At 40.9% G+C, this 14,874-nt stretch overlaps 5 protein-coding genes across 5 annotated transcripts; 3 read left to right on the forward strand and 2 right to left on the reverse strand.

Moving 5' to 3' along the window:
- The first annotated feature begins 1,032 nt into the window (after positions 1-1,032).
- LOC125768543 (cytochrome c oxidase subunit 6B1) lies at positions 1,033-5,267 on the forward strand. The gene is made up of 2 exons (XM_049436341.1): positions 1,033-1,179; positions 4,759-5,267. Exon 2 carries the CDS (start codon positions 4,801-4,803, stop codon positions 5,029-5,031), a length of 231 nt encoding a protein of 76 aa, XP_049292298.1. The 5' UTR covers positions 1,033-1,179; positions 4,759-4,800; the 3' UTR covers positions 5,032-5,267.
- Positions 1,186-4,752, forward strand: LOC125768536 (uncharacterized protein DDB_G0284459). The gene is made up of 3 exons (XM_049436333.1): positions 1,186-2,257; positions 2,324-2,552; positions 2,931-4,752. The coding sequence occupies exon 3, from the start codon at positions 2,949-2,951 to the stop codon at positions 4,257-4,259; it is 1,311 nt and encodes a 436-aa protein (XP_049292290.1). The 5' UTR covers positions 1,186-2,257; positions 2,324-2,552; positions 2,931-2,948; the 3' UTR covers positions 4,260-4,752.
- A 1,794-nt stretch (positions 5,268-7,061) lies between the features above and the next one.
- Positions 7,062-7,944, forward strand: LOC125768542 (FAD-linked sulfhydryl oxidase ALR). Its single transcript, XM_049436340.1, has 2 exons — positions 7,062-7,608; positions 7,670-7,944. Exons 1-2 carry the CDS (start codon positions 7,214-7,216, stop codon positions 7,830-7,832), a joined length of 558 nt encoding a protein of 185 aa, XP_049292297.1. The 5' UTR covers positions 7,062-7,213; the 3' UTR covers positions 7,833-7,944.
- LOC125768537 (cell growth-regulating nucleolar protein) lies at positions 7,907-10,705 on the reverse strand. The gene has a single exon (XM_049436334.1). It carries the CDS (start codon positions 10,581-10,583, stop codon positions 9,486-9,488), a length of 1,098 nt encoding a protein of 365 aa, XP_049292291.1. The 5' UTR covers positions 10,584-10,705; the 3' UTR covers positions 7,907-9,485.
- Positions 10,706-12,807: 2,102 nt separating this feature from the next.
- On the reverse strand, positions 12,808-13,848 carry LOC125768541 (uncharacterized). Its single transcript, XM_049436339.1, has one exon. It carries the CDS (start codon positions 13,718-13,720, stop codon positions 13,061-13,063), a length of 660 nt encoding a protein of 219 aa, XP_049292296.1. The 5' UTR covers positions 13,721-13,848; the 3' UTR covers positions 12,808-13,060.
- Positions 13,849-14,874: the final 1,026 nt, after the last annotated feature.

Raw genomic sequence — 14,874 nt, forward strand, 5'->3', positions numbered from 1 at the left:
TCGATCTTCTAGTAGCACCAGCGCAATATTGTTCGTTAATCACTCGCTTCACTAGTTAAATAACTTTCTTTGGGAGAAACATGCATTATTAATAACGTGCTTGGAAGCAATTGACTGTTAAGTCTTGTAAAATATGCAAAACTTTTATAAAAGTAAAAATTCTTTCGCTGGCCGAATTTGCTTACCTCTGGAACGGTGTCACGCATTTGACAGCATCACACAAGCGTTTATAGTAGTGGGATTGACGCGTTCGGTGGGATGTCTATTTTTAAACGTTTGAACGTTGTTTTTAGAATTCTGTTTCTAAAATCTCATTTTAAATACGATAAACTGTAAAAATACAATTTGTAACATAAAATTAAAAAAACAAGGTAAAAGATTTTTGTAGTACCCCCCCCTTTAGGGTTTGCTGCAACCCTGACACATGGCGCCAAAGTGGGTATAGGTATCAGGTGGGCATATCCTTAAATCTATTTCCACATTTTATGTTCCGTTGCTTTTGACTAGCCGTGTTAAAACCACCCGTGTATACCAAATTTAAAAAGGAAAACAAATCTTATTAACAAAAAATATTTCACATCGCATGACCAACACCCCCGACACGGTCCAAAACTTACCGTGCCATATGTCAGGGTTGCAGCAAACCCCAAAGGGGAGGGGACTACAAAAATCTTTTACCATTTTAACAATTATTGTAATAAATAGTGAATCGTAATTTTTTACATTATGTTTTGTAATTTTCTCGTTTAGTAATATACGATAATATTTGCCCACGATTATTATTTGCAAACAAAACGCATACAAGAAAGATGCATAGAGAAAAGGTGGCTAGAGAAAGAGATGGTAAAACAATATATGACAGCAACTGGCATGGCCATTTCTGTAAATGTTGTGAATTTTCTTGGGCCTGATATTTGTAGCAATTGTAAAACGCTAGAATGTGCGTAGAACTGCTAGCTGTTTTGTGACAAATTAATTGTTATGACAAGAAAGCAAAAACGGTGACATGACACCATCCTGTCATTAACCACCTTGGTTGTTCAGCCGCCATATTGAAATATCCATGAGCCTTTTTTCAGCCGTCATCCGTGTCCGAGCAAATCGTTCGAAGCAAGAAGTTGTGTCTTCATCGTCGTAGCGAAAGAAAAGCGACCGGTGGTTTCCCTTTTTTAGCTCCAGGTAATTGCTCCGCTCAATTCTTCTCATCGAACGCAAAACAGACAGATTCCGGTGTGTGCACTATTTCCTTCATTTGGGGGCAGCAATATTAAGGCACAGGGGTTACATTAGGACGGGCAAAACTGAACTCTAGGCTGGTGATGTGATCGGTGGAACTGAACATGGTAGAACGGAGAAAAAATTCTCACGTACATCATTGATGTGTTGCCACCGTTTTCTATGGGTGGCACAGTACTGCAGAACATGGTTGGTGCCGTTTGAAGTTGTCGATAAATCGGGGTTGTGCAGGTGGAAGATTATTTCCGTGTGGCCTACCAAAACATTTTGACAGCTGCCTCGTATGTCTCGGGCCGTTTCTTGTAGAATGAAGTAAGAAAAATTACATAATTTGTGCACTGGGGTAACTTTATGGATCGTGAGCCTGTGACCTTATGGCAAGTTTCTTAATGAAGATATGAATATAAAAAATCTATCATTAGTTTGTAGCCATTGGAAACAATGATAGTCAATTCTTTACCTGCTAAATGCTTGCGTTTGTTGCTATGATTATGTAAGCTACCTTGAGCTGTGGCACCAAAGCATCGTTCGGCAGAACGACAGATAAGGCTTTGGAACGGGGAGCTTAATGTTACTAAAAATGTACGATAAATTAGACTTGGGGCTTCCGGTTAGTGAAAGGGCCACCAATTCAACGGCAAACAATTACAAGGGTTGAAAGCAAATATTAAGGATGACATGGGCGGAGAAGCGTAACACTGCGCCAACACAGGCGTCCCATCGATCTACTACCGTCGTCGAAAACTACTCGTCTCTAGAAACAGTGCGACTATCCTGGTGCGTTCTCAACTATGTCCTATTGCGGATCAAAAGATCCTCCCTTATCCGGTCGCATTTTTTCATCACGAACGAACGCTCTGGAATGCATATGGATGTTGATATTGGAGAGAAGTACAGACAGTGGGAGGAAAAGGCCAATAGAAAAAAACGGTCCTTCCATCCCCCACAGTTGCATTTACAGTGCAAATGCAACGCTCGGACTCCCAAATGTTCTACGATTCTAGATCTGAAAATCCTGAGAGTAATTATTTGCTGTTAAATTAACCATATTCGAAGAAAAATTCACGTTTCAGTAAATATTTTTCAGGAAATCTGTCAAATAAAAAATAAACGCGTCCAGTAAACAAAGAGAGCGAGATATTAAGAACACAAGTACAGAGGGATCCAAGAATATCAGACCCGCGTTCCTTCATCCAAAAAAGGGATCTCCTCTCGACCGACCGCTGCATCATTCCCGGGCAGCAGCGAGCGTTCCCGAGACATCTGCTAAAGAGTTTCCCGTAAGCCAGAAGCTTCAACACACAAGCAAGAAAAGAGTAATGTAGTTTTTATACCTTAATATCCTATCTATCCTACTATGTATCTGCAAAATTACATTTTTCACATTCACATTCATATTTGATGGTAAAGTTATCATAACCCAGCCAAAACATACTCTAGCGAGATGCGGTGCGATACAAACTGGCACAAAGCATGCACATTCGCTCTCTAGAAATTGCCTCAGCTTCACAGCTAAGGGGTAGCTGAGTGGCAAATCTAGAGGGTGAACTGCATCCATTTGGCCATGGTCGATTTTCGAAACGTACAGGATCGCTTTCCTGGGTATTTTAGAGCTTTCAAGAAGGAAGGAAGCGAAAGATCGCTTATGCATTCAGTAACTGGGCGCTTATCGGTAGTGTACGCTACTCTTCCAGGATTCCGTCCCTTCCACGATGATGCCGGAGGAAGACGAAGAAATGACCCCTGGAGGGGGAGTTGGTGACGATGATGGTCAACAGTCCGAATACCAGCACGCCGAGAAACATGGCAGCAGCCGCAGCGCAGTCGATCGTAGCTATTATACGAGTTCGAATCGGGATCGCGACAATCGTTACGATGACGATTATCACCATCGTTCCAATCGTGATCGCGATCGGGAACGAGGTCACCGTGACCGGGATCATCGTGATCGGCATCGCGATCGTGACCACCGTGATCGAGATCGTGATGGTGCCCGGTATCGGGATCATTATCGTGACCATCGGGATGATTATCGGGATCGGCGTGACAAACGTAGCCGGTCGCGATCGAAAGAAGCACGGTCGCGCGACCGTGATCGTGACCGACAGCGATCGCAACGGGATGATCGTGCATCACGTGATGCTTCCCGCACGGAACGTACTGTACAAGATCGTCTATCAGCGGAAATCGAACAAGAGCTGGCAAACTTGCGAAGGCAGCATGATTTAAAGGAAGCATTAAAAAAGCAACAGCAACAAGGAGGTGATAAAGAAACATCTTCTAATAATGAAGATGATAGCCAGGACGATTCGAAACCTACGGGAAGCGGAGGTAGAACGAACACTGGGGCACATTTCAGCGGACGGCTTACAAAACAGAACTCATCTAGCTTTTTACTAAAAAATGATTCAGAGCAACCAGTAGAATATGTGCCCGAGATTCAAACGGAGGAGGAGCGCATCGAATTTCAGCGCAAAATGCAGGAAAAGCTACAACAACATCTCGCAGCAGAAGGGAAACTATATCCACCACCATCGAAACCAAATCGCGATACACCACCTCCGATGAACATGACCGGGTTCGCAAACGATGGGTCATTTCTGGAGATGTTTAAAAAGCTCCAACAACAGCAAGCGACTGCTCCAACGTTGCTGCCGGCAGTAGCCACCGTTCCTGCTGGCGTAAAACCCATGATGGTTCCCACTGCTCTACCGAGAATGTCTGTCGTCGTTCAGAAACCGGGTCCATTTAAAATGGGTCCCACCGTATCTACGGCTGCAGTGTCTCAGGTCGTGAAATCTTCGGTAATAGACAAAGAACCTCCGCCACCAGTGTTGCCCGTCTTTGGACGGCGGCGAGGCGGAAAGATTCTTAAAACTGGCATGGTTAAGAAGGTCCGACCAGTCGAAGAATCGACAGCGGACGCGCCAAACGACGCCTGGACGCTTTATCTGCAGGAGGTCAAGAAGTACAAGAGCGCTTCGTGCGATGCAGATTCGAAAACGCGTCCTCTGGTCAAATAAGGAATTTTTGATGGGCAGAGTATTAGTTTGGGATGCTTCTTTGTCGTGGGAGAAAAGAAATTATATGTTTGGGGTATTACATTACGTATAACACATAATTGAAATAATGTTTCTATTCTACTCCCATTGCTTAAAGAACGCAATGAAGTTGGTATTATATTTAAGTGGAGCGTAAGAAGGTGATATCATGAGGTAACAGGATTCTCCTTTTTGTATTTGGCAGGTCTGCTCTTAGACATGTACATAATAAGTTATCTAAAGTATTGAATTTCAAATAACTTCTTGGCAAGGGTTTTATTAAACACCCTGAAAATGCTATATTTTGCAATGTGCAAATGATGTTTGCTCTTAGTGCAGGCAGTATCTAGGCAGGATTTTATTTGGGATAGGAAATAGAACGCACACGGCTGTTGAACGTTCTCTACCCCCCCGCTTTACTGTGGGGATTATACAAACACATACAACAACAAAACTTGACGATATTTTCTCTGGAATCTAGTGTTTCGCGTCTCGTATCCGACGACCGACATCAACCAGCGTGATGGCGTACGAACCGAAGACAGCCCCGTTCGATCCCCGCTTTCCCAACCAGAACCAGACCAAGTACTGCTACCAGAGCTATCTGGATTTCCATCGCTGCGAGAAGGTAAAGGGCCAGGGCGACCAGGTATGCAAATACTTCAAAGGCGTGTTCTCGTCGATGTGCCCGAACTCGTGGGTTGAGAAATGGGACACCCAGCGTGAGGAGGGCACATTCGCCGGCCGCATCTAAAGAATGGACCGTAGAAAATTTGGCCATTAGCTGTGCGCGATGAGTGACGGCTTGGATCCTTTGCATACAGCATTGCTAGTAAAACATCAGAAGTAAAAATTCAACTACAAATCCGGAAGAATGAGCGTGTGTGCTACGATCCCATTCGCCACCATCTGCGTGGAGCAAAGCACGCGGTAAAATTAAAATACAACCATTATTAAACAGAGAACTGTATCGTTAAACACAAGAAAGAATTGTAGTTGTTATTTGTATGGGTAGCGATGAAAGAAAATAGATGGTATTTCTAATATGTTCATTAGTTGAAAATGCAGAAAATGTATGTTTTAAAGTTAAGTAACGCTTCTCGTTGCAACATGAGGAAGTACAGCATAATGAAATGAATGTCCATAAAGCAGCTTTTGAGCTTACAGCAGAACAGAAGCCGGTCGCGTTATAATTATCTAATAATTGAACTATCAATGTTATTATTTGTTGGACCTTTCTGGGCTACTAAAACATTTCTAATACTACTTATAAACTGAACAGAACGCAAACGAAGACGTTTCTTAAACATACCCATAGACAAGTTGAAATCATACAGATCAAGCACAATATTTAACTGACGACATGTATCTTGTGCAGGATTATGCTGTCCGTAGCTGATATTAGTTCTCTCGCAACGAAAACAACAATTCTAACACGCAGCGGGAATACGGTAGATTCAATAGATTACTACCTACTTTTGTTTCATTGTGGTGTTGCGATTAATGTTTTGTTATTAAAATCATCCATCGCAATGTCTAATTTATCTAAATTAAATGAAACTACACGTACTTAGGATAGACGTTCTTGTTTGTGAACCATGTGCGAAAGCTGTTTTTCTATAGATATTAGCATATGATTATGTTTCATAACGAAGATTTTAAAAACGTTAAAATATCGCATGTAATTTAAAATAGATTTCATACCTAGTTATCAATTCAAATTTAAATGCAAACTATTTCATTTGTTTGGCTGAAAACAACGCATGCTAGTTTTGAGAAAGTACAGTAAATATCCGAGTTACGCGGTCCTCGACATACGCGGATTCGGAGATACGCGGTTTTTAAAATTTTACAGAAAGAGGAGTTTATAACTTATACTTTATACTTTATCTTTTATAGTTATATTTTATTCGTTCCTTTATGAATTTAGTTATTTGTAAACTTTTATTACATCAATAAAATAATTTTTCGTTCCATGCATAATGAATAAAATGTTATTGAAAATTATGTTTAACACATTCATCGCCGTAGATTTGTTGCATTTTTTGACACGGCGTTGAACGTGTTTTTTTTATTTCACCTAACAACGGCCAAGCCGTAAGGTGCAACTAGATGAGCGCTGCGACATGTCGCAATTGCGATTTGTCGCAAATTCCAATTGTCGAAACTGTCAAATTTGGAAATTGTCGTGTAATTTCACGTTAAATTTCGCAGGAATGATATTGTAGAATATTTCATAAAACACGGTTTATTTCTGCAAAATACACTTACCAGCACCTTTCTGCAAAAACAATTGGAAGATAGCGTCCTCTTAAAAAAGTGGTAACACTCAAAATGTAAACAAAATTGTCGCAAATGAAAAGTCGCGCTGTTTTGCTCCACTCGAGCAAAACAGCGCGACAAAACCACTTGCGACTTTTTTGACAGTTCAAATTTTCGATTTGGCAATCGATTAACAGTTAAGTCGCAATTGCGACATGTCGCAGCGCTCATCTAGTTGCACCTGTATATCTTAAATCGTTGAACGTGTTAAATATGATTTAATAACGGTCTATTTTGTGTTTTAAAAAAATACCTTTTCTTCTTACGCACACATTGGATCCTTGAATAGGAGGTATAAACTACATGTCATCCAGTATTCGAGATACGCGGATTTTCGAGATACGCGGATTTCTCTGGAACGCATCATCCGCGTATCTCGGGTAATTACTGTATATGGCGCATGATAGTTCATTCCGGTTTGATTCTGGTCACCCTAAATGATTTGTTTACATGTCACAACTGTCAGAGTGGGAAATTTCGTTTACGTTTCATGATGACAAAATTACATCACATTGTTCCCACCGGTTAAAGTAAATGCTACTGTGCCCGCCCTTACAGACGGTGCACGCAGCAAATATTTCATCAGCCTAAATTAGTAATTCTTTGTGAAAACAATGCCTACAGCCGAATCACTACCAAATCACCATCAAAATGGAAAAGAACCTGCAGCACCCTGTCGATCGTGTATGGATTTCAAATCATGGTCAAAACAGCAGCGCAAATCTCTCAACACAAGTGCAGGTACAAACAGTGCTACAAAAGCTACTTCGGATGCTGAAGTAGCGCATCGCAAAACAGATAATACCGACGACCGGAGCGGTGGATCACCACCAAACTGCCCGCTCGATAAGGAACAGCTTGGGCGGTACACCTGGGGCTTACTTCATACAATTGCCGCTTACTATCCAACGGTTCCTACAGAAAAGGATGAGCGGAATGTGCGGACGTTTTTCACTTCCTTCTCGAAGCTGTATCCCTGCGAGTACTGTGCGAAAGACTTTCAGCAAGAGTAAGACGCAGCTAGTGGCTCTTAGCAGAGATCAATCGATGAATATTTCTCCTCTTTGCAGATTGAAAGAGATGCCGCCGGAAACCAAGTCACAGCACGTTCTATCGCAGTGGCTCTGTCGGATACATAATCGAGTGAACGTGAAACTGGGCAAACCCGAATTCGACTGCACAAAGGTGAACGAACGATGGCGAGACGGTTGGTTGGACGGATCTTGCGATTGAAACTGTTCGGCTGTGTATTGATTTAAAAATTAACCACAAATGAGTCGTATTTTTTGAATGATAACACGTACATATGTAATATGTGTTAAGATTATATTTCTTTTAAGCTTCTTTCAACCGTATTATATTATTCTTCATCAAAAAACCCATTCATCGCTTTTTTCTGAAACTTCTTCGCCGGACGCTTGTTGGTACCGTTTCACAACTCTCTTAAACTCGAACAACTTCATTTGTTGTTTCACGAAACAAGAATTTGGTGAAATTGAAATTTTCCTCACTTCCGTTTTGTTACTGTTCTTCAGCGTTAGTACCAGTCTGTTAGCTTCTTTTGTTTTGTTCGCTAGTGAAGCCGTTTCATTTTATCTTCCATTTCGATAAGACGTTTTTGTTTTGCTTGCTTTGCGCTTGCTGAAAGATTCTTTGTGACACCGTTTGCTGGAAAGTGAATCTTCCACTTCGTGTTACCGTTAGCTGGAAAGTGATTCTGCCACTTCGTGTTACTGCTTGGTGGAAAAAGATTATTCCGCTTCGTGTTACCGCTTGCTGGAAAGTGATTATTCCGCTTCGTGTTACCGCTTGGTGGAAAATGATTCTTTCCAGTTGTGCCATTCTTAGCTGGAAAGTGATTCTGCCACTTCGTGTTACTGCTTGCTGGAAAAGGATTCTGAAGCTTCGTTTTACCGTTAGCTGGAAAGTGATTCTGCCACTTCGTGTTACCGTTTGCTGAAAAGTGATTCTGCCACTTCGTGTTACTGCTTACTAGAAAGTGATTATTCCGCTTCGTGTTACCGTTAGCTGGAAAGTGCTTCCGCCACTTCGTGTTACCGCTTGCTGGAAAGAGATTCTTTCCAGTTGTGCCATTCTTTCTTCGACCGTTTGTTTGGACCGACGATTGTTTTTGGTCACCATATTCCTGATCTATGAGGTTCCAAGCCGTTCCTACGTCCAAATTTGCGATGTCTGATATTTGTTCCATCTTTACAGCAGCATGATACGTTACACCCACTGAGTTCTTTTTTGCGCAGTCCTTGCACGATACGTTAATGTCAGGTTTGTCACTAGATTGATAATTTTCTGCTAAATCCGCTCTTATCAAAGGTCCAATGTGATCACAAAAATAGACCACCATTTTGCGGTAGTTGATGGCTTTCGTTTCGTTTCTTTTCCACCGTAATATATCCACCGAAAACTGCACAAACAGATGAAGCCGTCGTACCAAACGCACGTGCAATCAATGTTTATGTTTGATCATAACCTGTTTGACATTTCTACCTATTTGAATGTCATTTTGACATTTCTTCTTATTGCATCCGAAACAACAGAGCCAATCGCTCAGCACAAGTGCTGGATCCAGCAGGGCTTCAGCTACTTGCTTCGGAAGAATCACCCCTCAAAACGAACAATACTGACGATCGGAGCAGTGGAACACCATCGAACTGCCCGCACGATATGAATCGATCCGCTTACTATCCAATGATTTTTACCGAAACGGAATGAACGGAATGTGCGATCGTACAAGATGGTTGGTTAGACGGGTTGCGATTGAAATTTTTCGGCTGTGTATTGAATTGAACATAAATCAAAAAAGTATTTTTGTTTTACGTATGACAACACGTACATATGCATGTAATATGGGTTATGATTTCATTTCTCTTAAGCTTCTACCAATCGTATTACGTTATTTTCCACCACAAAGCCACTTTTCGCTATTTTCTTCTGAAACTTCTTTTCGAACTTTTCATCAACTTCTTCACCGGACGCTTGTTGGTACCGTTTCATAACTTTCTTCTTTAACTTGGACAGGTTCATTTGGTTGTTTCGCGAAACAAGATATTGACGAATAGTTTCGCTTAAATTGAATTTTTCCTTGCATCCGGTTCGTTCCTGTTCTTCAGCATTGGTGTCAGTTTTGGTAGACTCCTGCGTCTCGATCATTAGTGTAGCCGTCCCATTTTCGGTACCGTTTTGTGAAGAATACGTTTTGCACTTTTTCTGTTCGCTGGGATTTGGTTCTTCCTCTTTTTGACCATTTTCGGATGTGTCTTTTGTCTTCCGTTTTTTCTGTTTAGTGGGTGACGGTTCTTCCTCTTCGGTATTCTGCTCTGGGACATTTTTTGACATCTTTTGCTTCTTCGGTAGAGGGGCTGCATCATTCTCGGGAGATTGTTTTGTTTTAATTTTCTTCTGCTTTACCGATGTGTCTTTGTACTCCATTGCGCGTATCTTTTCATCATTTTTCACGGGCCCAGTCTCACCATTCTTAGTCGGTACATCTTCCTCCTTTTTCTGGTTAGTTGTTTGGACAGACGTTTGCTTTTCATTGGCAGCCTGCTCCTCTATGAGGGACCAAGTCGTTTCTAAATCCTTCGTGTTAAGGCTTCGGTTCGAATTTTTAAAGAAATTCAAAAATGCTGGCTTTTTGCGCGGTATGTTATCGTTTCGCATGATGACCTCAAACACCTTCTTAACACCCGGCGACAGATTCTTATTCCGTTCTGGTATCGATCGTACGTTATTGAGCCATGATTCCTGCTTCTGGGCACCTTTGGCTAACTTTGGTACATAACCTTTGGCGGAATATTTTTCCGCTTCGCTTATGCAGACAGTGTGCGCATCGTACGCTTGACCAATAAAGTCTTTCTGGCAGTCCATACACGATACGTTAATATCACGTTTGCAACGCCAGGAATGATTAAGTACAACTTGCTTTTTCAGTGACTCTCCACAGTGATTACAGATGAAAAACACCATTTCGTAGTAGTCGAAGTCTTCTGGTTCGTGTTTTTTTTTCAATAATATCCACCGAAAACTGCACAAATAGATGAAGCCGTCGTACCAAACGCACGTGGTAATGAATGTTTACGTTTTTTTATAAGCTGTTTGACATATCTTCCTTTTTCATTGTCATTTTGCCATTTCTTCTTATTCTCAGCACAAATGCTGTATCCAGCAGGGTTTAAAAACGCATCCACTCTGTCGGATGCTCAATCGAGTGAACTTAAAACTGGGCAAATTTGAATTTGACTGCACAAAAGGGGAACGAACGAATAGGATAGGACGGGACATGCGATTGAAACTGTTCGGCTGTGTATTGAATTAAAAATAAACCAAAAACGTATTTTTGTTTTACGTATGACACAACGTACAAATGTAATATGGGTTATGATTTTATTTCTCTTAAGCTTTTATCAACCGTATTATATTATTTTCCACCACAAAGCCACTCTTAGCAATTTTATTCTGAAACTGCTCATTTACTTCTTTGTCGGACGCTTGTTGGTACAGCTTCACAACCTTCTTCTTCAACTCGGACAGCACATTTTCTGTTTTTGGGGGTGTGATTTTTCTACTATGTGACCAATTTCGGAAATGTTTTTTGTCTTTCGTTTTTTTTCTGCTTAGTGGATGACGGTTGTTTCACTTCGGCATCGCGTTCTGGTACATTCTTCGACGTCTTGTTTCTTCAGTAGAGGAGCAGCATCATTCTCGGGAGATAGTTTCATTTTCATCTTATTCTGCTTTACCGATTCTTCCTCTTCTTCGCCACTATTTCCAACTTCTTTTCCTGGTCGTTTGTTGGGTTCGACAATTTTTTTTGTTCTTCAAATTCCTGCTCTGTGAGGGACCAAGCCGTTTCTATATCCTCTTTGCTACATCCACTGCTCGAGTTTAGAAAGAAGCACACAAATTGTTGCTTTTTACGTGGTATGTTATCGTTTCGCTTCATGATCTCAAACACCTTCTTAACACCCGGCGACTGATCCTTAACCCGTTCGTCCATTGCTCGTATCGTTTTGAGCCAGGGTGCTTGCTTATATTTTGTGATGGGTACGCTATCCGAAAGTTTAACTAAGTTTTTCCTGCAGTCAATGCACGACACGTAAACGTCTTGTTCGCAACGCCAGGAAGCGCGATTTGCAATTTGGTATTTCAGTGTTTGTTCAATATGACTACAGTTGAAGACCACCATGTTGCGTTAGTTATTGTCGTTCGTTTGGTGTTTTTTCAATAATATCCACCGAAAACTGCACAAATAGATGAAGCCGTCGTACCAAACGCACGTGGTAATGAATGCTTTCGTATGATTGAAAGCTGTTTGACATTTCTACCTTTTCCATTGTCATTTTGACATTTCTTCTTATTGCATCTGAAACAGCCAGTGTGACCAGAACTACCGATTTATCTGTATTCCTACCGATTTTTCATTAGCCGATTTTTCATTAGGAAATCACAGATTTTTCTTAATATTGCTGAAGAAGTCAAGTAAATGTCAAGAATGAATTGTCTACAGACAATCAAAGATTGCATATTTCTCCCGAGTTTTGGCTCTTTTTGTCTCCGCTGAGAACGACAAAAGTCACAACATTTCAACATTTCCATTTCCAACATTCCCTGCGAAATCCGCCCCCCCCCCCCTCCCATCGTATTAGCTGAAGAGAACATGAGCTGAACAGAATTAGGATCATATCGACAACTACCGATATTTTTTTTGCTTTCCTACCGATAACGAGGAAAACAATCTGGTCACACTGGAAACAGCAGAGCCAATCGCTCAGCACAAGTGCTGGATCCAGCAGGGCTTCAAAACCTACCTGTTCCGGAATAATCGCCCCACAAGTCGGACAATACCACAATCGACTGGCATCGAGCCGTTTAATATCCAACCGAAAACGTTTCCTTCTCAAAGCAGTATCCATGCGACTAATTTTCAGCAAGGTCGTGACGCACCCAGTAACTCTTGACACAAATCAATTGCTGCTATATTATCCCCCCTTTTGCATATTGAAAGAGATGCCGCCGGAAACCAAATCCCAATGAGACCCACCCTGTCGGATGCTCAATCGAGTGAACTTGAAACTGGGCAAATTTGAATTTGACTACACAAAAGGGGACCGAACAAGGACAAGATGGTTGGATAGACGGGACATATGATTAAAAATCGGCTGTGTAATGAATTGAAAATAAACCAAAAACGTATTTTTGTTTTACGTATGACAACACGTACAAATGTAATATGGGTTAAGATTTTATTTCTCTTAAGCTTTTATCAACCGTATTATGATTTTTTCCACCACAAAGCCACTTTTCGCTATTTTCTTCTGAAACTTCTTTTCGAACTTTTAATCAACCTCTTGTGTTCTGCTACATTCGTTTACGTCGTTTGCTTCTTCGTTAGAAGAGCTGCATCATTCTCGGGAGATGATGTTTTGTTTTATTTTTATTCTGCTTTACGGGTTCTTCCTCTTCGGCTTTGTTTTCTGGACATTCTTTGACATCTTCTGCATCTTAGCTAGAGGAGCAGCGTCATTTTCGGCAGATTGTTTCGTTTTAATTTTTTTCTGCTTTACCGGTGCATCTTCTTGTTCCAACGACGCTTCCGTTTCAACAATTTTAACAGCACCAGTTGTACCGTTCTTCGCCGGTATGTCTGCCGTCTTTTCCTGGTTTCGTTCGTTTGTTTCGTTCGATATTTTTTTTTGTTCTTCAAATTCCTGCTCTGTGAGGGACCAAGCCGTTTCTATATCCTGTGTGCTACATTCACTGCTCGAGTTTAGAAAGAAGCGCACAAATTGTTGCTTTTTACGTGGTATGTTATCGATTAGCTTGATGATCTCAAACACCTTCTTAACACCCGGCGACTGATCCTTAACCCGTTCGTCCATTGCTCGTATCGTTTTGAGCCAGGATATTTGCTTGTGTGGGTTTTCTTCTTCGCAATTCTTTTCCACATCGCCGACAGTCTTGACCGCATCGTACGCTTTACCAACGAAGTTCTTCCTGCAGTCCTCGCACGATACGCTAATATCTGATTTGCCTCTAGATTTATAATTGTTTGTCAATTCCGTTTTTATCAAAGATCCAATGTGATCACAGATATAGACCACCATTTTGCGGAAGTTGATTTCTTTTGTACTGTGTTTTTTTCAATAAAATCCACTGAAAACTGCACAAACGGATGAAGCCGTCGTATCAAACGCACGTGGTAATGAATGTTTGCGTTTGATTATATTCTGTTTGACATTTCTACCTTTTTCATTGTCATTTTGACATTTCTTCTTATTGCATTTGAAACAGCAGAGCCAATCGCTCAGCACAAGTGCTGGATCCAGCAGGGCTTCAAAAGCTACCTGTTCCGGAAGAATCGCCCCTCAAATAAAGATGAAACTATTTCATAGATTTTTCAGAATTATGTTTGAAAAAATATTTCTTCCAGCTTTTTTCAATTCAAGCTATTCCTATGCTCAGTGTCTTTGCCTTTGAATCTCGCACAATCGCGTATCTGGGAAAATGACCTCACATACTACATTAATATTCTTAATTGTTTTAATCTTTCCTACGACACCTTGCAACGGTGCTTGAATGAGATCTTTTACCTACACATTTTCATGCAAAAATTCGACAGAATCACCCATTTTTGAAATAGCCACGTATTTTATCTTCCCCAGATACTTCTTTTGCTGCGGCATCGAATACTTGTAATCCTTCGATAGCTTGTTCCATAACTTTAGAATTAAAGTTTGGTTTACATCTTTCCATATCCATCCTGCCTCTTTTATACTGTCTATTTTATTCCCATTCCTGCTTCCTTGAAACAGTTTCAGTCTCTAGCGTACAGTAGCTCTGCTTCTTTTCGATGCAATCCAACAGGTACGTAGGACTTCTTTGCTACTCTCATGCATTTTAACAGGTACCGGTACCTGATGGCATTTCTGTTATTCTCATGCTTTTTATCAGGTATAGTACCTGGTTAGAGTTGGACCTGTTTACTTTACATGTTATTATTTACCAGCAATATGCACCTGCTCGTCGCCTTAAAATCAATAGTGTACCTGGATGCTTTTGGAATTGTCAAGCTAGTTATGTACCTCATGTAACCAGGCTTTTTAAATTACAGGACATGATCATGTGCTATACTTTAATGTAACGGTAATGTAACGGATTGCTAATTGCGACGGTTTGTGTATTTATTTAAAAATTAACCACAAATGAGTTGTATTTTTTGAATGATAACACGTACATATGTAATATGTGTTAAGATTAT

The sequence above is a fragment of the Anopheles funestus genome, chromosome 3RL (genome assembly GCF_943734845.2).
Source record: "Anopheles funestus chromosome 3RL, idAnoFuneDA-416_04, whole genome shotgun sequence".
In the NCBI taxonomy this organism is placed as follows: Eukaryota; Metazoa; Arthropoda; class Insecta; order Diptera; family Culicidae; genus Anopheles; species Anopheles funestus.